The 24,851-nt window shown below is 35.7% G+C and overlaps 1 protein-coding gene across 1 annotated transcript in view; it reads left to right on the forward strand.

The window, feature by feature from the left end:
- Positions 1-24,851, forward strand: part of LOC145671036 (putative methyltransferase DDB_G0268948) — a 56,906-nt gene that overhangs the window by 22,784 nt on the left and 9,271 nt on the right. The window contains exon 5 of the mRNA XM_081739708.1: positions 973-1,116. Within this exon, the coding sequence (XP_081595834.1) occupies positions 973-1,116 (144 nt within the window). The remainder of the gene's footprint in view (positions 1-972; positions 1,117-24,851) is intronic.

The following is a 24,851-nucleotide window of genomic DNA, read 5'->3' on the forward strand; positions in this document are numbered from 1 at the left end:
GTTGAAGGAAATGCCCCCAAAATTTAAGGGGTTAGTAATACGCTTTTTGGTATTTGAATTCAAATTTGACAATGTTCGATTTTACACGTCTTCATTAGTCTACACACTAAATTTCAACTTGCACACGCCTTTCGATATTTCAGTTTGAATTTGATGTTATTTAATTCAGCGTGTCTTCACTAGTCTACGTACCAAATTTCAACTCGTGCAAACTAAGAGGTTAAAATTATGGAATCAATATTTAAGGGGTTAGTAATACGTCTTTTGATATTAGAGTTCGAACGTGATGCTATTCGATCTTACATGTTTTCATTAATACACATCTTCTACACCAGGTTTCAACTTACTCGAACTAAGGATGATTAAAAGTTATGGATGGGGAGATAAAGTTTTGCCGAAAAATAAGGAGGAACTTTTGGCATGTTGACTCTTAATATACTTTTGATTTTATTAGATCGGTTTACTTAGTTCTCATTGAAATGTCAATATAATCAAGTCAAATGGACAAAAATAATGGAGGGTATAATTTTCCAAAATGTTATAGGATAGTGTAGACTGCCATTTTGAATGAAAAATTGTGACCTGAAAGAACCTCGTGAGCGCAAACTGTGCCTTAAAGCCCACCTGTAGGCATCCCTGCCTTGATTTAAGCTAAGAAGTGTTTCTAGAGCCTTATTCCGTACCAGCCTTAGCAAACATTGCAGAGTATAACGCAACGCAAAACTCATTTATATTTGCTATACCTATTATTGCAAAGTAAAACGCAGAGTGTGCGTTGAGTTGACTGAAAACGTTATGGAGTGTGGCACAGAATTCATTGAAAACATCTGATAATCTTAATTTAAACCAGTCATAAATATACCTCAAACAACGTTATTTTATATAATACGGAAATTTCTTAACTGCGATATGCAAGGTATTCGTCTCTTATAATAAAGAAAGGATGATTTTATTTACTTTTTTATTTTACAGAAATGATCCTACTTTTATAACGTCTCAAGAAGTGACTGTAAAAGACTTAGTATTTTTCCAGTCTTCACTTCCTTCAACGATCTTATACAGGAAAGAACATGGCGACAAACAAACAGAAGAATTCTTGCAATCGATAGAGGACAGGTAAATAAATATATGTAAAAAAAAAGTCAGACAAAATAATGTAATTTAGCTTCAATTTACTTTTTTTTTTACTACAAAACCACACGATTTGTATCAGTAGCGTACGTTCCTTAACAGGGCTTAAAGCAACCACGTTTACACATATAATTTCAGGTGTTTGTATATTTATCTTAGTATGGTAAAAGCTCATTTGCACGATATTTTGCTCAAGTGGGGGCTAAATCCCCCTTGCGTACTTCACTGTTATCTACTAAAATTTGCTACTCCTGCCCACGCGTCTTTTCCTTTGAGAAATCGTGATGTGTAGAGCGCAATGTAATGGGAAGTCCTATCCGACATAACTTCCTCGGGTACTGTATCTAATACTTTCAGGATACCTATATAATCCTGTCTCTTTTTACATTGAGTTTGGTAACTCCAGCTCCAGGAGAGGAATATGAAAATTCATTTCATACCAGACGCGTTGAAAAACAGAAAAATAGCATCTCGCTTTCAGCGGACTCTCCTTCCCAACGTTAATCCTTTAGACAAGTGGTTCTCAATAGATGTCGCGACAGATCAATATGTCACGCAGTCCCATAAGATGTGTTGCAGGATTTTAAAATTTAAAAATCATTGCACATTAATTAATTAGTTAAAATGAATTTTGAGATAAGATGTACCAGTCAGGACCTTCAGCGACAGCAAAAATGTTTAGTAATACATAACGTCACTACTTCATAGAAATTTATTGTCGTAAACTACTATAATTTATATTACTACCTAGGTATTAATAAGAAATAAAGTGTATCACACACTCCATGTATGTTTAGTAAATTGTTTGGTAGTCAAAAAAGATTGACAGCCACTGATTTAGATGCTGTGCTGTGTACAGTAGAAAACTTGAAAAGTTTCAACAATTATTCAGTTCTATTCAATTTCATTTACGTGTTAATAAATTATGAATTGTATCCCTAAAAATAAGAAGCCTAAAACAGGTAAATGCATTTGTGTAATGTCATTGCTCTTATGCCGTAAAGCTTGTTCTACAAAATTCGGTTATATCTGCGTAAAGTTCCCCCATTTTTGTTTTTCAGGCCATTGATTTATACAAGGAAGTGCCTTTTCTATTTAATTCGAAAATATCAGAGATTTTAACGATCATCTCTATGACTATTTAAATCTTAATTTGAAAAAATTAAATTTTGTGATACATAATTTTAACAATCAAAACTCCTTTATATATTTAATCTGTCTGTCTGGTTTACTAACCAAAACTCCTTTATATATTTACCCTGTCTGGTTTATCAATCAAAACTCTTTTATATAATTACCCTGTCTATCTGGTTTACCAATCAAAACCCTTTTATATATTTAACCTGTCTGTCTGGTTTACCAATCAAAACTCATTTATATACTTACCCTGTCTTTCTGGTTTACCAATCAAAAGCAAAACTCCTCGATATACATTTACCATTCGCCAAATACTTGAAAAGAAGTGGGAATACAGTACCCCGGTACATCAACTATTTATTGATTTTGAAACGACTTACGACTCTGTTAGGAGAGAAACATTGCATAACGTTCTCACAGAATCTGGAATACCGAAAAATCTAATTAGATTAATTAAGGTATGTTTAAATGAATCCCAACATAAAGTCCGCGTAGGAAAATTTTTGTCCATGGCCTTTCACGTCGAGAATCGCCTGAAACAAGGAGATGCGTTGTCGCCATTATTATTCAACTTTGTCCTGGAATACGCTATAAGGAAAATCAAAGATAGCAACCAGGTCCTAGAGCAGAATGGTGTTCGCCGGGTTATGGTGTATGCTGATGAAGTAAATTTAATAGGGGATGATAGGAGAACAATAGAAAGAAATGCAGAGGTCTTATTAAACGTTTGCAGGGACATGGGCTTAGAATAGGGTGACCAACCGTCCCGTAAAAACGGGATTGTCCCGTTTTTTCACTACCATTCCCGGTGTCCAGAAAAATTCTCCCGGGACGCCAAAATGTCCCGTATTTACGTACATTCGGTACAAAAAACCTTTCGAATCGCTAAAATTTCCTAATTTATATTATTTTTTCTAAGATGTGATTATATTGGAATATGTCTAATTACTGAGCAACATCATTACGACGTTTGCGATATTGGATGTGGTGGTTGCACTGTTTTCCCTCCTAGGCCTCCCAACTCTGCAGACGACAGTGCAAGGGGCTGAAAATCTTATGAAGAACAATGTAACCTGTTTTTACTCTCTGTTTGGGCGCATTGAGGCGCTGTCATCAGTGTTTCCGTGATTTGACTGAGATGTAACATACTACGAAAGGGTAGCAAAGGTATAGAACTATAAAAGTAAAAAGAAAATCAGTTGCAAGTGAAATAATGTTTAAAAGTAACAAAATGCAAATAAAAGGAGTTGGAATCCGAGGCTGAGAGTAATTATAAATCCTGTCGGTGACAGATTTGAGCGCTCATATATTTTTAGTAATGTTTTCAAATATTTCATTTTTTGTTAGTTGCTGATAGTTACTTGTAATTTAATTAATTCCGGAACCTTTTCAAATAGGTTTTAAAAATAAAAAAGTGTAAATTTACCATTTTTGTGGAGGATACAGAGAGAGAGAGGGGGGGACGGAAAGGCAAAAATATATATTTAGGGGAGCAATCTATCCAGAAATAAAAGGTGTCCCGTTTTTTCTAGTTGACGATTTGGTCACCCTAGTTTAGAAGTACATGCACGACAAACTAAATACATGGAAGTGCGTCGGGATCATAATACGGCAAATTAAGGATGCGTTAAAATATTAAATAATATTTTTGATAAAGTGGATACTCTCAAATATATAGGATCAATATTAACAGATGAAAATCATATTCACGAAGAAATTAAATGTCGACTAAAAGCAGGGAATTCGTGTTATTATTTAGTTCAAAATCTCTTGTCGTCGTGAATTCTATCGAAGAATTTGAAGCTAAAAAATATGAAACTACAATCATGCTTGTTGTTCTACATGGTTGCGAAACATGGCGCTTGCTCTGAGGGAAGAACATAGACTGAAAGTATTTGAGAACAAGATCCTGAGACGAATATTCGGACCCAAGAGGAACGGGAATGGGGAATGGCGGAAACTTCATAAAGAGGAACTACATAATTTATACGGTTTACGAAACATTGTTAGGGTCTTCAAGTCTAGGAGGCTCAGGTAGGCAGGTCATGTAGCCAGGATGAAAGAAAGTAGATTTGCTTTCACAGTCTTGACTAGAAGACCAATCGGAAAACGATCATTAGGAAGATCTAGGCGCAGATGGGAGGACAATATTAAGATGGATCTCGCAGAAATAAGAATACAAAGTAGAAACTAGATCCAGATGGCTAAGGATAGAAGTCAGTGGAGAGTTTTTGTGAATGCGGCATTGAACCTCCGGGTTCCATAGGCCATAGAATTAGTTAGTTACTTAAACCCTTTTATACAAGGTGTTCCAGAGCGATCCAGACACTACCTTTTTCTCGAGAACGGTACATGCTATCAAGTTGAAATAAAAAATTGCGTCACAAATGTGGGTCCAAAGAATCCGTAGAAATTATTTACAAAATCCCAAAAGCCCCCCTTTGTGGTGTAATGGAGGGGCACATGCCCCGTTCTTGCGATTTTCAAATAGGAAGGGTATAATTCGAATGCACATTCGAAAAGGTGGGGAAAAAATAACATTGCCTTACGAAACACTTGTCCGTACTACCTACCGTTTTCCGTATACCAATTTTTTTTACTTTTTTTTATATTTTTTTTAATGAAGGTGCGCGAAATAGAGTATACGGAGTTTACTAATTAAGATAATGTAAGCACCGTCAGTTTCAGGAAGTGCGAGACACACGCTTTCCAATGATATGCCACAGGATCTTAAAAAAAGAAGAAACTGCATGACCCAAAAAAGGGGTCGAAAGTAAGCTCAGAACTCGAAAATTTCAAATGCAAAGGGGGATCGAGTAATACCTCGTGGCAAAGGTCTCTGCACATATTAAAAGAATTCGAACACGATTTTGGTATCCACTAACCACTTTCAGCATGGCGACCATAAAAATATCGAAACTCTGAATTTCTGGTTCGTCATGAAGAAATAAAACGTTGAAAACCGATAAAATTAGGTCGTTAACTAAACTTGTTGTCACAGTTCACCACTTCTGAAAATGTAAATTTATTTTAGGGCGTGTGACAACTAACATCGTGGTTGAAGGAGGAGTCGCCTGAACTTAGCAAAAGAGTGATAATGAAATATCTACTACTAATTGAAACTATAAATATTTTCTAGTAAAGTAAATTTTGAATAAGTTATATTATTATTCTTAGTTTCTGTATATGTTCATTTTAGAGGTAATTATCCCAAATCGGACTTCCGAAGAAACTTATCGAATCGAATTTATTGACCGTGCTGATAGCGACTACTCCCAGTCACGACCTAATTAGTTTTCAGTTTTATTAGAAATAAGAAAAGAAAGAGTGAGAAGGGAAAGGAGGGGAAAGAAGTAGAAAGAAATAAGAAAAGAAAAAGGAAAAGGAGAAGGAAAAGGAAAGATTGAGGATTTTAAAGGAGAATGGATTACTGGATGATTTAGGAGATATAGTAATGAATTCGAATGGTTATTATCCGGTAAATCGTTACAAATACTATTAGTGGAGAATCAATTTTGAAGTGATTTGGAATAGACACATGTTCCCTCATACCACCCAGACCTAGCTCCAGGCACCACATTCGTGGGGTTGCCCAGACCTAGACCTAGAAATGAGAAAAGTGAAATTTAATTCTTTGTAATTTAATCTCAAACAATAATTGATAACTATCCAATATCTGAACTCCATGATCTGAGATCGACCACGCATATGAATTAGCCAAGAAAAGAAAAAAATAAACTTATAAACTCAATATAAAATTTATGTATCGTCTCAATAAGAGTTTTAACTTCCTGCAAGAAACATGTCGTATTTAGGCTCATCCTGTTATTTTCGTCTCACTCTAGAGCCGACTTTAAATTTGTTAGTAGCGGTCTTTCATGACCTAGGTTATTTACCTTAACACATATATTAAAACATGAGACATATATTATAGATGTTAATATGACAAATGATATTACTAAAATTACTTAAATTAAATCTATCATGCATTCACTCGCTCATTCACTCAGGACAGTGTATGTATGTTTAAATGAAACCCACTAGCTACAAGGGTACAAATAGTTTATTACATTCATAGTGAAAAGGAAAAATAATTACAAAGAAAATCTTAAAAGCACAAGTTCTTGGTTATATATTAATAGAATACATAGAGTTATATTTTAGTAAATTTTTATATATTCAATCATCTTGACAAATAAAAAAAATAATTACATATATTATATCTTAGGCATGTTAAAGCAAATTATGATTTGCGACATATGCAAAGAAGACACTTATTTCACTCTAACAAAAAAATGGACAAAGAGGAAAGAAAAGGAAAAAAACATTTAGGTGTACTAGAACTTATGAGTCTCTACCTCACGTCGAGACATTAAAAGAAAGTATTCTTTGTACGTCCTGTAGCGTATATCAAACTCGAGCATTCAAGATCACTGTTAATGCACTAAAGGTAGCGTCCAACACATTTCGCTCGATTCAAATTCAGTTTATGTTTATACACATATATTTTGCTTTATAATAACCATTTATCCAGTATATACGAACTACCAGTTTGTAGCTGTATTTGCATATTGAAAATTCTACCCATCTAGGGATTTCAACGACGATATTTGGTCAGAGGAGAATTCTCCTCTCGGTTCAGTCCATTTTTGGATTCATTATTTTGTAACTCCAGGTCACTAGTTAGTCATTCATCACTTGTACGCATCATAACACTTTATTTGTGAATTACTTATAACCTTTACTCATAGTATTTATATTTGAGAAGATCTTCACTAGTTGGGAGGATTATGATGATTTATATCGTGGTAAACACTGGTTAAGTCATAGGATACACATTGGAAAACAGGGGGGATTCTAGGTACACTTTCCAAAAAAAACATTTTCCGGTTGATCACTAAAGGATAATATTTGTCGAGGGATTGGATTATGTTTTAGACCTGCAGTTATTTTGAAATGCATGCCATTGAAACGGTTTACATTACTGATTGCTAATTACATTTATTCAGAAACAAAGAAAATTATTTAAGTTCGCGGCGGTATTCTTTAAAAAAGAAAATTAGGCTACATCATTCCATTCGTCGGAAAACATTACTTAAAACCCATGGCAACCAATAAACGTATGGGGCAGATGCGGTGCTCTTACATATATCCATATTCTAAATTTAACATTTTACATTTCACTTTAATATTCTATATTTCATAATATTTACATTTCGACGTCTCTCTCTATATATATACATATATTTTCAATACACGCGCACACATTTAATTACTTAACCCCAACACTAATTTGTCCAAGAAGGTTGCAACATTACACCAAGAAACAAAACTTCCGACATATCAACATAAAGTATTATTTTCATTTATACCCCGCGTCTATTAATTTTAAATTTTCACATATTCAATTGGAGAGTAGATCAAAGAAAGAAAAAAAAATTGTGAGGCAGGCACGTAACACAGAACATTCTTAGATACATGAACATATAGAAACCAAACAATTTTTATCTTAACTTTGGGCCCAATATTACAACAACATTCACGGAAATGAACTAAATGGAAAGTGACCACTGGATAAAAAAAAATCCCAGACGGACAATGGTGAAGGAATGAAAGTGGAAAATTACGGTGTACCGAATCGTTACTCACCCCGTCGATGGGTCAAATATAATGTAAACCCAGTCCCTAACTATATATATATATCTATATATATATATATATATATATATATATATATATATATATATATATTATACATTAATTCATTGATATATTATACTTTCAAAATCGGGGGGAAGGTTGAAAATTAAAAAAAAAAACTTTAGAGAAGGAGTAGAAAGAATAGGTAGAAGAGAGGAGACAGAACACTACAACTACGAAAGATAAGTGGTCGAATTTACGTATACAACATAATATAACCAAATATTCTCTTTTATGCCAAAAGGGGTTCGGCTTACCAAATAAATAGCCGAGAAAGATGTCTGCGAAGATAAGGCAAGTCTGTGTCCCCGATGGGATTTTCGGAAAGACAAAGGCTTTAGGGAAATCCCACCACTCACCGTATCCGGTCAACACCCTTGCAGATCCCGGAATAGTCCGGAAGGTTAGAGAAGGCGTTAATTTAGAATTTAAAAAAAAATCATCCGACCTCTCGGAAACTAAAAGATTCCAGAATAGTAATGAAACTAGAGTAATAGCTAAGATATCCCTAATTAGTGATTTGCCAAAATAAAAAAAATATTAAATAAACTGGATTTCGGATCGGTGATTTCTATTGCCAAACTTCACCGATAGCTCCCCTTCGCAGAATGCGCTAAATTCTGGGGCATCGATTAATTTCCATCACTATCTAGTTTGGAAACTAAGATAAGAGAACGAAAATATTCAAGGGGGGAGGGGTCGATGCCCGGGTACGGTATAATAAATTTCAATAACTAACTGTTTCGATTCTATAATCCTGTCTGTCCTATTCAGTCTACTAACACTGTATGGTAGCGTAATATGAAAAAAAATCTCAGAGTCATAGGATCTTCTCTTTCATAACCGACTGTAAACATAATTCACAACAGCCCAAAACGCCAACTATTTGGTATCATAATCGATGAACAACTACATTTAGTTAGCCATTACATGATGCTATCCCTACCCTGCTGTCAGACGAGATTGAAATAAATAAATACTACTGTTATGGCATACTCAACTGCGAAGTAATAATACATGCTGATATATAACTCGCCTACCTTGTCGAGTGATGTCTCGGCGTGGAGGTCAGAACTCGAAACGATTCTCACCACACATTTACGTTTCATCTATATATATATATCAACATATGGCTAAAATATACCGGGCCCATGTATACACTATACGGGTGTCCTATCATCTATTCACTTTTACTACAATATTCATATTCATATTCAAATAAATATTCATATATTCATATCAACATCTTTTTCCATTTACTACGACGTTATATTTTAAAAAAAAACACCCTGTTTCTTCTATCTATGCCCGAACTATTCATTCATTTCATCATATATTCTAAAAAATCTATAAATCGCGTCCCGACCAACACGCAAGAAACATTACTCGAACCCAAGACTTCTTTGCCACACAAACCATCCTATATCTTACTTCGCAGCTGTTTTAAAACAAATCTCTATATAGGAATATTCACAAAAAATAAAATATGTGCGATAATATTGCTGAATGTGATAGCATTCTGACAGCAACAATGAAAATTATTCTGCAACTACAAGAAAAGAATTGGAATTCAATATCTTAATTTCAGAACGGAAATTGCATCACATTGGCTGACTTCGGTTAAGAATCTATGCATAGTTTATTTACTTAAATATTTTCATTACTGGGTTACACAGAATGTTGTAGTTTTCAGAATATTAAAGTGTCAAATCACATTATCCAACTATCTGTTCATATGGGCCGGAAATTGTGTTTACTCGGTTTTAAATCGAAAATAAAGGTCAATTTTGTAAAACCTAAATCACTAACTGGGTTTGATGGTAAAATATGCACGACTGATAGTACGAAATTTCGACACAAGGGCGCTAGTAACTATTTGTTCGAACTGTAAACCACGAAATGTGACCTTGTACTCAGGATTATTGTACTATATTACCTTCACTTTCAAATATTGTTTATAGGTTCATTTAATGACGGAATAAAAAAAATATCGCATAGTAAATACTACACTGTCCATATTTAATTATCTCACGCACTCTTTCATCACTTAACTACCACAATTACTACTACAAGAAAATGTTTACTACATTACAAATATACACATACTACTTGAACTACAAGACACATCATGCCAATACACACCAATCATCACTACCATTAATCTTATTATCCATTTAACACACATAGAACTCATCAGAGTTTACCATTTTTGTTCAAATCGGCTCTAGCTGATGTAGGGGAAGGAAATGGACGGTGAAAACTGAACCAATTAGTCCTGATTAACTCATGATATTTTATCAGATACTGGTCAAAACGTATTCAAGGGGAACATACTAAAGCTATTAATTTTGAGGTTCCCCTCCCTAAAAGGGAAGGAAACCTAGATAATTAAATATTTAACCCATCCCTACTGGAAGCTATCCCAATTCGGGATGAAAACAGGAGCCCTTAAAGTTAACCTAAGCGATCATTCTCATGTTACAAAGATTACGAAACTCAGAATACCGCCATGTAGGTTAGTAAGAAAAATCACTTACTATCTATATTAATAAGTTACTACATGGACAGGTCTTAACTGTATATAATATCGGGAGGGGTGAAAAGGATAATCACTGTTCTGAAATTTCTAAATCGAAGCAAATGAAGAGTTTAGCACACCAAATTAAATGCACGTAATGTCGAACCTGTCCACACTAAATATTTACATCCGGCATGGCGTCCTATGTATCCGGCTACATTTCACTGAAATTTTAGTCTGTTTTAACTATTAAGATTGTCTAAATTTTAGCTCCTGTGCTTCCTGGTAGAGTAGTTTTGACCTGGATATACAATTTACCTGTCTTACTCGGTTATACTGTCAAAATTCCTACATATCTGCTAGGCGATCAAACACACAGCTTTCTTTTTCCGATCGACGATGTAGAGTGAAGATGATCGCGCCTTAATATGTAGCGTGGGTAACTGCACCAATCAAAGTAAAGCTTTTTTGGCGGTGGAGTATTTGAAACGAATAAAAAATGGTAAAATCTGGATTGAACCGGATCTTTAGATGAACATTGGTACCAAAAGAGGGGTGAGGAGAGTCCAAAATATTGTGCCAAAATTTAGATTGGTTAATTATTCTAAACTTCCATCCAATGATGGGACTATATTTCCGAATAGTACTGACACCGTGAGATTTGTAATCGTCCATTTAAAATATGCATATATAAGATTTATAATTAGTTAATATATAAATAAAGATATGAATCCCCAAAATACGATTCCTAAACAATTTTTTACCGTCTTCCATGTTAATTTGGAATAAAATAACGAACAAATAAATAATTTATATGGATCGAAAGAAATTTTTGCTAAATAAGAAGTACAGTCGGTGCAAAAATTTCTGGGACCCTCCCATCAAAAATATCATTACATTAAATTGTAATGTTCCATTACAATTCCCCGGCGTCATTAAAAAAAAATGTTAGGATAACAAAATTTCTGGTTAGAGAGGATTAACATGTATTAATAATAATGAACTAACTGCTCATTCATACACTCAAGCATTCACTCAAATAAGAACAGTGTTAACATTTACTTTGGGTACTGTGACAAAAGCTCCTTTTTCTTATCATCCGTGCAATTGAAGAGTTTGACATTCTGAAAATTGTGAGTTCCGATACTACAGTGGTGTTCGCATAGGAATAGAACGACAAAAGTTCCAGCTGAGAAATCAAGAGACAACTCGTAGGGTTTCGCTCGCCGACTGGCGTATTTGACAACATTAGAATCTAGTTTCTCGATTATCACTCCCTTCGTTTATTAAAATTCTATTTCCGCCATTATTCTGTATCTGCGAAAGGGCCGGATTCTGAGGTCTATCTCCACTATTGTTATTATTATTATTGTTACCGCCTTGGCCGTTACCACTTTCTCTTCTCCAATACGCCCCGTTAAAGCTCCTCCGGTTATCGTCCCTATTAGGGTTCGATTCCCCAGCAGTGCGGTCATAGGGGCGATAACCTCGGCGATTATTAAACATAAGCCGGTTACTGTACCGACGCCGACCATAATTTTGGTTATTTTTCAAGCCACACCCACTTGGATAACGAGATCCAGCCTGGGTGTAACTCAGAAAATCTGTTTGGCAGCTGGCCGTTGCCTTATTCTTAGTAGGTTTTAAGATTTTAGCTTGCCGGGCGAAATACCTCCTTGGTGGGTCGCCAGTTTCTTTCCCACACAGGGCAGCTAAACGTGAAGTCACTTCTCGCACAGTTTGGCATAAGTGGGAAGCTGTAGCCCGCGACTCATCCGGTGGAAGAGCATTTATGATGATATCCACGAGTTCAGCTTGTGACGGATTTTCTGCAATTTGGTAGTATAATTCAATGATTTTCCAGGCATAGTCCAGAAGGGACCCATACTTAGCTCGGTCGTACCTTAAGGATTGGAGGGTACGTTTCTGAAGCCTTTCGATATGTTCGTTACAATATTCCTCTTTAAAAAGGATCAGAAAGTCGCTGTATGTATTAATTCTATATTTGACGGATGCAAACCATGCGCCTGAAGCTGCAACTAGACGCTTCTCTACTATCTGTAAGCGTTCTCTGTCCGTTAACCGATACATTTCCAGACACTGCTGTAGTCTTCGTAGGAAGACACGAGGTAATCCATTAGTAATATTTCCGTCCAACGTAGGAAAACGTTCGATATCCCTTAACGAAACTTTGGAACTCATACTACTGTCGGCAGGAGAGTAATTTAAAGGAATGAAAGCATTATCTTGGCTAAACGGAGTAGTCACCGGATTCGCCACTAACGACGTTGTAGCAGTGTTATATGTACCTCTGTAACTAAAGGGGACTTTGTTAGTCGAGTCGACTATGTGGGGTTCCATCTTCGGACCAACCACGTTCGTGAGCAACGACTCAGCACGGCACCCTTCCCCTCTTCCCGGCAACACACTATATGACGGTATACCTCCCAGCAAAGAGGGCGCATTAACACTAGTAACAGTAGTTGTCACAACACTTGTCTGAGCAGGCATGTTATGGCTTTCTAACCAAGGTTTTAACCTTGATTGATGCGGAGGATAGTGCAGTGCAGTACCCCATGCATCAGCTGACACTTGATTTTCATTCTCAATACTAAATGTGATTTTTCTCCCGGGTAATGTATTCGGAGAATCGTTACCGGGGAAAGGGTAGGATACATCTAACTTCTCCCGACTCGGCCTCCCTATTTCCTTTTGCATATTAGCTATTTCATCCTGAATTGCAGTAATTTTTTGATTTGTCACTTCCATTTTAGTTTCCAATGACAAATGAGACAAAGTAGACTTCAAATCATTGATTTCAGCCTGCTGTAATTCTAACTTTTGATCTACTTCTTGAAATCCGGTGTTTACCCTCTCTAACTCTGAGTCTAGTTTACTAAATTTACCCTCAGTTTCTTGTTGGAGTTGCTCTACTGTTTGTTGAGCCTCGCATCTAACCCGATCGATTTCTGTAGTCGTTTGCTCCCTCAATTTGTTTATTGAGGAAGCAAAGTCTACACATATATTGTCTATTTTGTGAGTTAATACCTCAAATCGAGCTTCTGTTTCTCGGTTCGAGGCATCTAATTTTTCACTCATTTGTCGTATCAGGTTTTGATTCATTTGTGTCATTGATTTCATTTGTTCAGCGAACTGCTGGAATAAAACAGACATATCAGACCCGCCCGATGGTGCAATATCCTTTGGGTTTGTTGTCTGATCGCGATTCAAATTACTTTGAGAATCACCAACGTGATCCCTATTCTTTTCATCATCATCGAGGTCAGATATCTCTAATAGAGATATTTGGCCTCGGTCTTCCGGGGCACTATACCCACGTTCTCCATCTGAGTCTGGGTGCTCAATTTCTTTAGAATGGGTTGGATTCCTTATTTCCCGAGACTGGCAGAGTTTCCCTTCACATTCGTCACAATATTTAATTATCTCCCCAGTACGGATCTTTTCTTCATTCTCAACTGAGTCATCTAAATTGATACAGGTAAAATGAATCCATTTCAGCCCGCACCCATGACACCTCACTAATCTACGAGGGACGCGAGCCATTTTCTCCTTATCATTTACTGTACATTGTGTACACGACACTTCAGCCTCGTCTTGCGTAACGATTACTTTCTTATTGGTTGCCATAGTTTTTTACATACAACATATACGGTACAAATATACATGCAATATAACACTTACAAACTAACAAAATAGCCTTGTTCTACAGATACTATTCATAAATTAAAGGGCTCCCATTTTTTCCCTCCTTGAACCAGCTTCCAGCATTTTTTTATTTAATTTAGAAAATTTTGTAGTTCCTTCCATTTCTTCCCCTTTCTACAGCGAGAAGCAAAAATAACGGAAAAGCCGAACGACTATAATTGTCTAACTCCATAATGACTTTTCTATTAATTGCATTCTTGTGGCCAATTCCATATGTGCTCGGTCTCAATAAATGCTCAATAAATAACTTTAAATTTGTTACCAGGGAAAACAATTGTCTCCATAGTGACTGTCTCGAATCATCAGTCGCGTTATAATACCGAAAATAAACTATTTGCCATTTCTGAGATCCGTTGTCATAGAAACAACCGTTTCCATGACAAAAGTCCTGTCACGGTCACCAATTCTGAAAAACGATAAAATTAGGTCGTTAACTAAACTTGTTGTCACAGTTCACCACTTCTGAAAATGTAAATTTATTTTAGGGCGTGTGACAACTAACATCGTGGTTGAAGGAGGAGTCGCCTGAACTTAGCAAAAGAGTGATAATGAAATATCTACTACTAATTGAAACTATAAATATTTTCTAGTAAAGTAAATTTTGAATAAGTTATATTATTATTCTTAGTTTCTGTATATGTTCATTTTAGAGGTAATTATCCCAAATCGGACTTCCGAAGAAACTTATCGAATCGAATTTAGTGACCGTGCTGATAGCGACTACACCCAGTCACGACCTAATTAGTTTTCAGTTTTATTAGAAATAAGAAAAGAAAGAGTGAGAAGGGAAAGAAGTAGAAAGAAATAAGAAAAGAAAAAGGAAAAGGAGAAGGAAAAGGAAAGATTGAGGACTTTAAAGGAGAATGGATTACTGGATGATTTAGGAGATATAGTAATGAATTCGAATGGTTATTATCCGGTAAATCGTTACAAATACTATTAGTGGAGAATCAATTTTGAAGTGATTTGGAAGAGACACATGTTCCCTCATACCACCCAGACCTAGCTCCAGGCACCACGTTCGTGGGGTTGCCCAGACCTAGACCTAGAAATGAGAAAAGTGAAATTTAATTCTTTGTAATTTAATCTCAAACAATAATTGATAACTATCCAATATCTGAACTCCATGATCTGAGATCGACCACACATATGAATTAGCCAAGAAAAGAAAAAAAAATAAACTTATAAACTCAATATAAAATTTATGTATCGTCTCAATAAGAGTTTTAACTTCCTGGAAGAAAGATGTCGTATTTAGGCTCATCCTGTTATTTTCGTCTCACTCTAGAGCCGACTTTAAATTTGTTAGTAGCGGTCTTTCATGACCTAGGTTATTTACCTTAACACATATATTAAAACATGAGACATATATTATAGATGTTAATATGACAAATGATATTACTAAAATTACTTAAATTAAATCTATCATGCATTCACTCGCTCATTCACTCAGGACAGTGTATGTATGTTTAAATGAAACCCACTAGCTACAAGGGTACAAATAGTTTATTACATTCATAGTGAAAAGGAAAAATAATTACAAAGAAAATCTTAAAAGCACAAGTTCTTGGTTATATATTAATAGAATACATAGAGTTATATTTTAGTAAATTTTTAAATATTCAATCATCTTGACAAATAAAAAAAATAATAACATATATTATATCTTAGGCAGGTTAAAGCAAATTATGATTTGCGACATATGCAAAGTAGACACTTATTTCACTTTAACAAAAAAATGGACAAAGAGGAAAGAAAAGGAAAAAAACTTTTAGGTGTACTAGAACTTATGAGTCTCTACCTCACGTCGAGACATTAAAAGAAAGTATTCTTTGTACGTCCTGTAGCGTATATCAAACTCGAGCATTCGAGATCACTGTTAATGCACTAAAGGTAGCGTCCAACACATTTCGCTCGATTTAAATTCAGTTTATGTTTATACACATATATTTTGCTTTATAATAACCATTTATCCAGTATATACGAACTACCAGTTTGTAGCTGTATTTGCATATTGAAAATTCTACCCATCTAGGGATTTCAACGACGATATTTGGTCAGAGGAGAATTCTCCTCTCGGTTCAGTCCATTTTTGGATTCATTATTTTGTAACTCCAGGTCACTAGTTAGTCATTCATCACTTGTACGCATCATAACACTTTATTTGTGAATTACTTATAACCTTTACTCATAGTATTTATATTTGAGAAGATCTTCACTAGTTGGGAGGATTATGATGATTTATATCGTGGTAAACACTGGTTAAGTCATAGGATACACATTGGAAAACAGGGGGGATTCTAGGTACACTTTCCAAAAAAAAACATTTTCCGGTTGATCACTAAAGGATAATATTTGTCGAGGGATTGGATTATGTTTTAGACCTGCAGTTATTTTGAAATGCATGCCATTGAAGCGGTTTACATTACTGATTGCTAATTACATTTATTCAGAAACAAAGAAAATTATTTAAGTTCGCGGCGGTATTCTTTAAAAAAGAAAATTAGGCTACATCATTCCATTCGTCGGAAAACATTACTTAAAACCCATGGCAACCAATAAACGTATGGGGCAGATGCGGTGCTCTTACATATATCCATATTCTAAATTTAACATTTTACATTTCACTTTAATATTCTATATTTCATACATATTTACATTTCGACGTCTCTCTCTCTATATATATATATTTTCAATACACACGCACACATTTAATTACTTAACCCCAACACTAATTTGTCCAAGAAGGTTGCAACATTACACCAAGAAACAAAACTTCCGACATATCATCATAAAGTATTATTTTCATTTATACCCCGCGTCTATTAATTTTAAATTTTCACAGATTCAATTGGAGAGTAGATCAAAGAAAGAAAAAGAAATTGTGAGGCAGGCACGTAACACAGAACATTCTTAGATACATGAACATGTAGAAACCAAACAATTTTTATCTTAACTTTGGGCCCAATATTACAACAACATTCACGGAAATGAACTAAATGGAAAGTGACCACTGGATAAAAAAAATCCCAGACGGACAATGGTGAAGGAATGAAAGTGGAAAATTACGGTGTACCGAATCGTTACTCACCCCGTCGATGGGTCAAATATAATGTAAACCCAGTCCCTATTTCATCAAACGAATCGTATCTCGAGATGTGTCAGCTGGTCATTTCGGTAAAAAAAAATATATATATTATACATTAATTCATTGATATATTATACTTTCAAAATCGGGGGGAAGGTTGAAAATTTAAAAAAAAACTTTAGAGAAGGAGTAGAAAGAATAGGTAGAAGAGAGGAGACATAACACTACAACTACGAAAGATAAGTGGTCGAATTTACGTATACAACATAATATAACCAAATATTCTCTTTTATGCCAAAAGGGGTTCGGCTTACCAAATAAATAGCCGAGAAAGATGTCTGCGAAGATGAGACAAGTCTGTGTCCCCGATGAAATTTTTGGAAAGACAAAGGCTTTAGGGAAATCCCACCACTCACCGTATCCGGTCAACACCCTTGCAGATCCCGGAATAGTCCGGAAGGTTAGAGAAGGCGTTAATTTAGAATTTCAAAAAAAATCATCCGACCTCTCGGAAACTAAAAGATTCCAGAATAGTAATGAAACTAGAGTAATAGCTAAGATATCCCTAATTAGTGATTTGCCAAAATAAAAAAAAAATGTTAAATAAACTGGATTTCGGATCGGTGATTTCTATTGCCAAACTTCACCGATAGCTCCCCTTCGCAGAATGTGCTAAATTCTGAGGCATCGATTAATTTCCATCACTATCTAGTTTGGAAACTAAGATAGGAGAACGAAAATATTCAAGGGGGGAGGGGTCGATGCCCGGGTACGGTATAATAAATTTCAATAACTAACTGTTTCGATTCTATAATCCTGTCTGTCCTATTCAGTCTACTAACACTGTATGGTAGCGTAATATGAAAAAAAAATCTCAGAGTCATAGGATCTTCTCTTTCATAACCGACTGTAAACATAATTCACAACAGCCCAAAACGCCAACTATTTGGTATCATAATCGATGAACAACTACATTTAGTTAGCCATTACATGATGCTATCCCTACCCTGCTGTCAGACGAGATTGAAATAAATAAATACTACTGTTATGGCATACTCAACTGCGAAGTAATAATACATGCTGATATATAACTCGCCTACCTTGTCGAGTGATGTCTCGGCGTGGAGGTCAGAACTCGAAACGATTCTCACCACACATTTACGTTTCATCTATATATATATATATATATATATATATATATATATATATATATATATATATATCAACATATGGCTAAAATATACCGGGCCCATGTATACACTATACGGGTGTCCTATCATCTATTCACTTTTACTACAATATTCATATTCATATTCAAATAAATATTCATATATTCATATCAACATCTTTTTCCATTTACTACGACGTTATATTTAAAAAAAAACACCCTGTTTCTTCTATCTATGCCCGAACTATTCATTCATTTCATCATATATTCTAAATAATCTATAAATAGCGTCCCGACCAACACGCAAGAAACATTACTCGAACCCAAGACTTCTTTGCCACACAAACCATCCTATATCTTACTTCGCAGCTGTTTTAAAACAAATCTCTATATAGGAATATTCACAAAAAATAAAATATGTGCGATAATATTGCTGAATGTGATAGCATTCTGACAGCAACAATGAAAATTATTCTGCAACTACAAGAAAAGAATTGGAATTCAATATCTTAATTTCAGAACGGAAATTGCATCACATTGGCTGACTTCGGTTAAGAATCTATGCATAGTTTATTTACTTAAATATTTTCATTACTGGGTTACACAGAATGTTGTAGTTTTCAGAATATTAAAGTGTCAAATCACATTATCCAACTATCTGTTCATATGGGCCGGAAATTGTGTTTACTCGGTTTTAAATCGAAAATAAAGGTCAATTTTGTAAAACCTAAATCACTAACTGGATTTGATGGTAAAATATGCACGACTGATAGTACGAAATTTCGACACAAGGGCGCTAGTAACTATTTGTTCGAACTGTAAACCACGAAATGTGACCTTGTACTCAGGATTATTGTACTATATTACCTTCACTTTCAAATATTGTTTATAGGTTCATTTAATGACGGAATAAAAAAAATATCGCATAGTAAATACTACACTGTCCATATTTAATTATCTCACGCACTCTTTCATCACTTAACTACCACAATTACTACTACAAGAAAATGTTTACTACATTACAAATATACACATACTACTTGAACTACAAGACACATCATGCCCATACACACCAATCATCACTACCATTAATCTTATTACCAATTTAACACACATAGAACTCATCAGAGTTTACCATTTTTGTTCAAATCGGCTCTAGCTGATGTAGGGGAAGGAAATGGACGGTGAAAACTGAACCAATTAGTCCTGATTAACTCATGATATTTTATCAGATACTGGTCAAAACGTATTCAAGGGGAACATACTAAAGCTATTAATTTTGAGGTTCCCCTCCCTAAAAGGGAAGGAAACCTAGATAATTAAATATTTAACCCATCCCTACTGGAAGCTATCCCAATTCGGGATGAAAACAGGAGCCCTTAAAGTTAACCTAAGCGATCATTCTCATGTTACAAAGATTACGAAACTCAGAATACCGCCATGTAGGTTCATAAGAAAAATCACTTACTATCTATATTAATAAGTTACTACATGGACAGGTCTTAACTGTATATAATATCGGGAGGGGTGAAAAGGATAATCACTGTTCTGAAATTTCTAAATCGAAGCAAATGAAGAGTTTAGCACACCAAATTAAATGCACGTAATGTCGAACCTGTCCACACTAAATATTTACATCCGGCATGGCGTCCTATGTATCCGGCTACATTTCACTGAAATTTTAGTCTGTTTTAACTATTAAGATTGTCTAAATTTTAGCTCCTGTGCTTCCTGGTAGAGTAGTTTTGACCTGGATATACAATTTACCTGTCTTACTCGGTTATACTGTCAAAATTCCTACATATCTGCTAGGCGATCAAACACACAGCTTTCTTTTTCCGATCGACGATGTAGAGTGAAGATGATCGCGCCTTAATATGTAGCGTGGGTAACTGCACCAATCAAAGTAAAGCTTTTTTGGCGGTGGAGTATTTGAAACGAATAAAAAATGGTAAAATCTGGATTGAACCGGATCTTTAGATGAACATTGGTACCAAAAGAGGGGTGAGGAGAGTCCAAAATATTGTGCCAAAATTTAGATTGGTTAATTATTCTAAACTTCCATCCAATGATGGGACTATATTTCCGAATAGTACTGACACCGTGAGATTTGTAATCGTCCATTTAAAATATGCATATATAAGATTTATAATTAGTTAATATATAAATAAAGATATGAATCCCCAAAATACGATTCCTAAACAATTTTTTACCGTCTTCCATGTTAATTTGGAATAAAATAACGAACAAATAAATAATTTATATGGATCGAAAGAAATTTTTGCTAAATAAGAAGTACAGTCGGTGCAAAAATTTCTGGGACCCTCCCATCAAAAATATCATTACATTAAATTGTAATGTTCCATTACAATTCCCCGGCGTCATTAAAAAAAATTGTTAGGATAACAAAATTTTTGGTTAGAGAGGATTAACATGTATTAATAATAATGAACTAACTGCTCATTCATACACTCAAGCATTCACTCAAATAAGAACAGTGTTAACATTTACTTTGGGTACTGTGACAAAAGCTCCTTTTTCTTATCATCCGTGCAATTGAAGAGTTTGACATACTGAAAATTGTGAGTTCCGATACTACAGTGGTGTTCGCATAGGAATAGAACGACAAAAGTTCCAGCTGAGAAATCAAGAGACAACTCGTAGGGTTTCGCTCGCCGACTGGCGTATTTGACAACATTAGGATCTAGTTTCTCGATTATCACTCCCTTCGTTTATTAAAATTCTATTTCCGCCATTATTCTGTATCTGCGAAAGGGCCGGATTCTGAGGTCTATCTCCACTATTGTTATTATTATTATTGTTACCGCCTTGGCCGTTACCACTTTCTCTTCTCCAATACGCCCCGTTAAAGCTCCTCCGGTTATCGTCCCTATTAGGGTTCGATTCCCCAGCAGTGCGGTCATAGGGGCGATAACCTCGGCGATTATTAAACATAGGCCGGTTACTGTACCGACGCCGACTATAATTTTGGTTATTTTTCAAGCCACACCCACTTGGATAACGAGATCCAGCCTGGGTGTAACTCAGAAAATCTGTTTGGCAGCTGGCCGTTGCCTTATTCTTAGTAGGTTTTAAGATTTTAGCTTGCCGGGCGAAATACCTCCTTGGTGGGCCGCCAGTTTCTTTCCCACACAGGGCAGCTAAACGTGAAGTCACTTCTCGCACAGTTTGGCATAAGTGGGAAGCTATAGCCCGCGACTCATCTGGTGGAAGAGCATTTACGATGATATCCACGAGTTCAGCTTGTGACGGATTTTCTGCAATTTGGTAGTATAATTCAATGATTTTCCAGGCATAGTCCAGAAGGGACCCATACTTAGCTCGGTCGTACCTTAAGGATTGGAGGGTACGTTTCTGAAGCCTTTCGATATGTTCGTTACAATATTCCTCTTTAAAAAGGATCAGAAAGTCGCTGTATGTATTAATTCTATATTTGACGGATGCAAACCATGCGCCTGAAGCTGCAACTAGACGCTTCTCTACTATCTGTAAGCGTTCTCTGTCCGTTAACCGATACATTTCCAGACACTGCTGTAGTCTTCGTAGGAAGACACGAGGTAATCCATTAGTAATATTTCCGTCCAACGTAGGAAAACGTTCGATATCCCTTAACGAAACTTTGGAACTCATACTACTGTCGGCAGGAGAGTAATTTAAAGGAATGAAAGCATTATCTTGGCTAAACGGAGTAGTCACCGGATTCGCCACTAACGACGTTGTAGCAGTGTTATATGTACCTCTGTAACTAAAGGGGACTTTGTTAGTCGAGTCGACTATGTGGGGTTCCATCTTCGGACCAACCACGTTCATGAGCAACGACTCAGCACGGCACCCTTCCCCTCTTCCCGGCAACACACTATATGACGGTATACCTCCCAGCAAAGAGGGCGCATTAACACTAGTAACAGTAGTTGTCACAACACTTGTCTGAGCAGGCATGTTATGGCTTTCTAACCAAGGTTTTAACCTTGATTGATGCGGAGGATAGTGCAGTGCAGTACCCCATGCATCAGCTGACACTTGATTTTCATTCTCAATACTAAATGTGATTTTTCTCCCGGGTAATGTATTCGGAGAATCGTTACCGGGGAAAGGGTAGGATACATCTAACTTCTCCCGACTCGGCCTCCCTATTTCCTTTTGCATATTAGCTATTTCATCCTGAATTGCAGTAATTTTTTGATTTGTCACTTCCATTTTAGTTTCCAATGACAAATGAGACAAAGTAGACTTCAAATCATTGATTTCAGCCTGCTGTAATTCTAATTTTTGATCTACTTCTTGAAATCCGGTGTTTACCCTCTCTAACTCTGAGTCTAGTTTACTAAATTTACCCTCAGTTTCCTGTTGGAGTTGCTCTACTGTTTGTTGAGCCTCGCATCTAACCCGATCGATTTCTGTAGTCGTTTGCTCCCTCAATTTGTTTATTGAGGAAGCAAAGTCTACACATATATTGTCTATTTTGTGAGTTAATACCTCAAATCGAGCTTCTGTTTCTCGGTTCGAGGCATCTAATTTTTCACTCATTTGTCGTATCAGGTTTTGATTCATTTGTGTCATTGATTTCATTTGTTCAGCGAACTGCTGGAATAAAACAGACATATCAGACCCGCCCGATGGTGCAATATCCTTTGGGTTTGTTGTCTGATCGCGATTCAAATTACTTTGAGAATCACCAACGTGATCCCTATTCTTTTCATCATCATCGAGGTCAGATATCTCTAATAGAGATATTTGGCCTCGGTCTTCCGGGGCACTATACCCACGTTCTCCATCTGAGTCTGGGTGCTCAATTTCTTTAGAATGGGTTGGATTCCTTATTTCCCGAGACTGGCAGAGTTTCCCTTCACATTCGTCACAATATTTAATTATCTCCCCAGTACGGATCTTTTCTTCATTCTCAACTGAGTCATCTAAATTGATACAGGTAAAATGAATCCATTTCAGCCCGCACCCATGACACCTCACTAATCTACGAGGGACGCGAGCCATTTTCTCCTTATCATTTACTGTACATTGTGTACACGACACTTCAGCCTCGTCTTGCGTAACGATTACTTTCTTATTGGTTGCCATAGTTTTTTACATACAACATATACGGTACAAATATACATGCAATATAACACTTACAAACTAACAAAATAGACTTGTTCTACAGATACTATTCATAAATTAAAGGGCTCCCATTTTTTCCCTCCTTGAATCAGCTTCCAGCATTTTTTTATTTAATTTAGAAAATTTTGTAGTTCCTTCCATTTCTTCCCCTTTCTACAGCGAGAAGCAAAAATAACGGAAAAGCCGAACGACTATAATTGTCTAACTCCATAATGACTTTTCTATTAATTGCATTCTTGTGGCCAATTCCATATGTGCTCGGTCTCAATAAATGCTCAATAAATAACTTTAAATTTGTTACCAGGGAAAACAATTGTCTCCATAGTGACTGTCTCGAATCATCAGTCGCGTTATAATACCGAAAATAAACTATTTGCCATTTCTGAGATCCGTTGTCATAGAAACAACCGTTTCCATGACAAAAGTCCTGTCACGGTCACCAATTCTGAAAAACGATAAAATTAGGTCGTTAACTAAACTTGTTGTCACAGTTCACCACTTCTGAAAATGTAAATTTATTTTAGGGCGTGTGACAACTAACATCGTGGTTGAAGGAGGAGTCGCCTGAACTTAGCAAAAGAGTGATAATGAAATATCTACTACTAATTGAAACTATAAATATTTTCTAGTAAAGTAAATTTTGAATAAGTTATATTATTATTCTTAGTTTCTGTATATGTTCATTTTAGAGGTAATTATCCCAAATCGGACTTCCGAAGAAACTTATCGAATCGAATTTAGTGACCGTGCTGATAGCGACTACACCCAGTCACGACCTAATTAGTTTTCAGTTTTATTAGAAATAAGAAAAGAAAGAGTGAGAAGGGAAAGAAGTAGAAAGAAATAAGAAAAGAAAAAGGAAAAGGAGAAGGAAAAGGAAAGATTGAGGACTTTAAAGGAGAATGGATTACTGGATGATTTAGGAGATATAGTAATGAATTCGAATGGTTATTATCCGGTAAATCGTTACAAATACTATTAGTGGAGAATCAATTTTGAAGTGATTTGGAAGAGACACATGTTCCCTCATACCACCCAGACCTAGCTCCAGGCACCACGTTCGTGGGGTTGCCCAGACCTAGACCTAGAAATGAGAAAAGTGAAATTTAATTCTTTGTAATTTAATCTCAAACAATAATTGATAACTATCCAATATCTGAACTCCATGATCTGAGATCGACCACACATATGAATTAGCCAAGAAAAGAAAAAAAATAAACTTATAAACTCAATATAAAATTTATGTA

This window comes from Thermobia domestica, chromosome 15 (assembly GCF_964235325.1).
Source record: "Thermobia domestica chromosome 15, izTheDome1.hap1.1, whole genome shotgun sequence".
NCBI lineage: Eukaryota > Metazoa > Arthropoda > Insecta > Zygentoma > Lepismatidae > Thermobia > Thermobia domestica.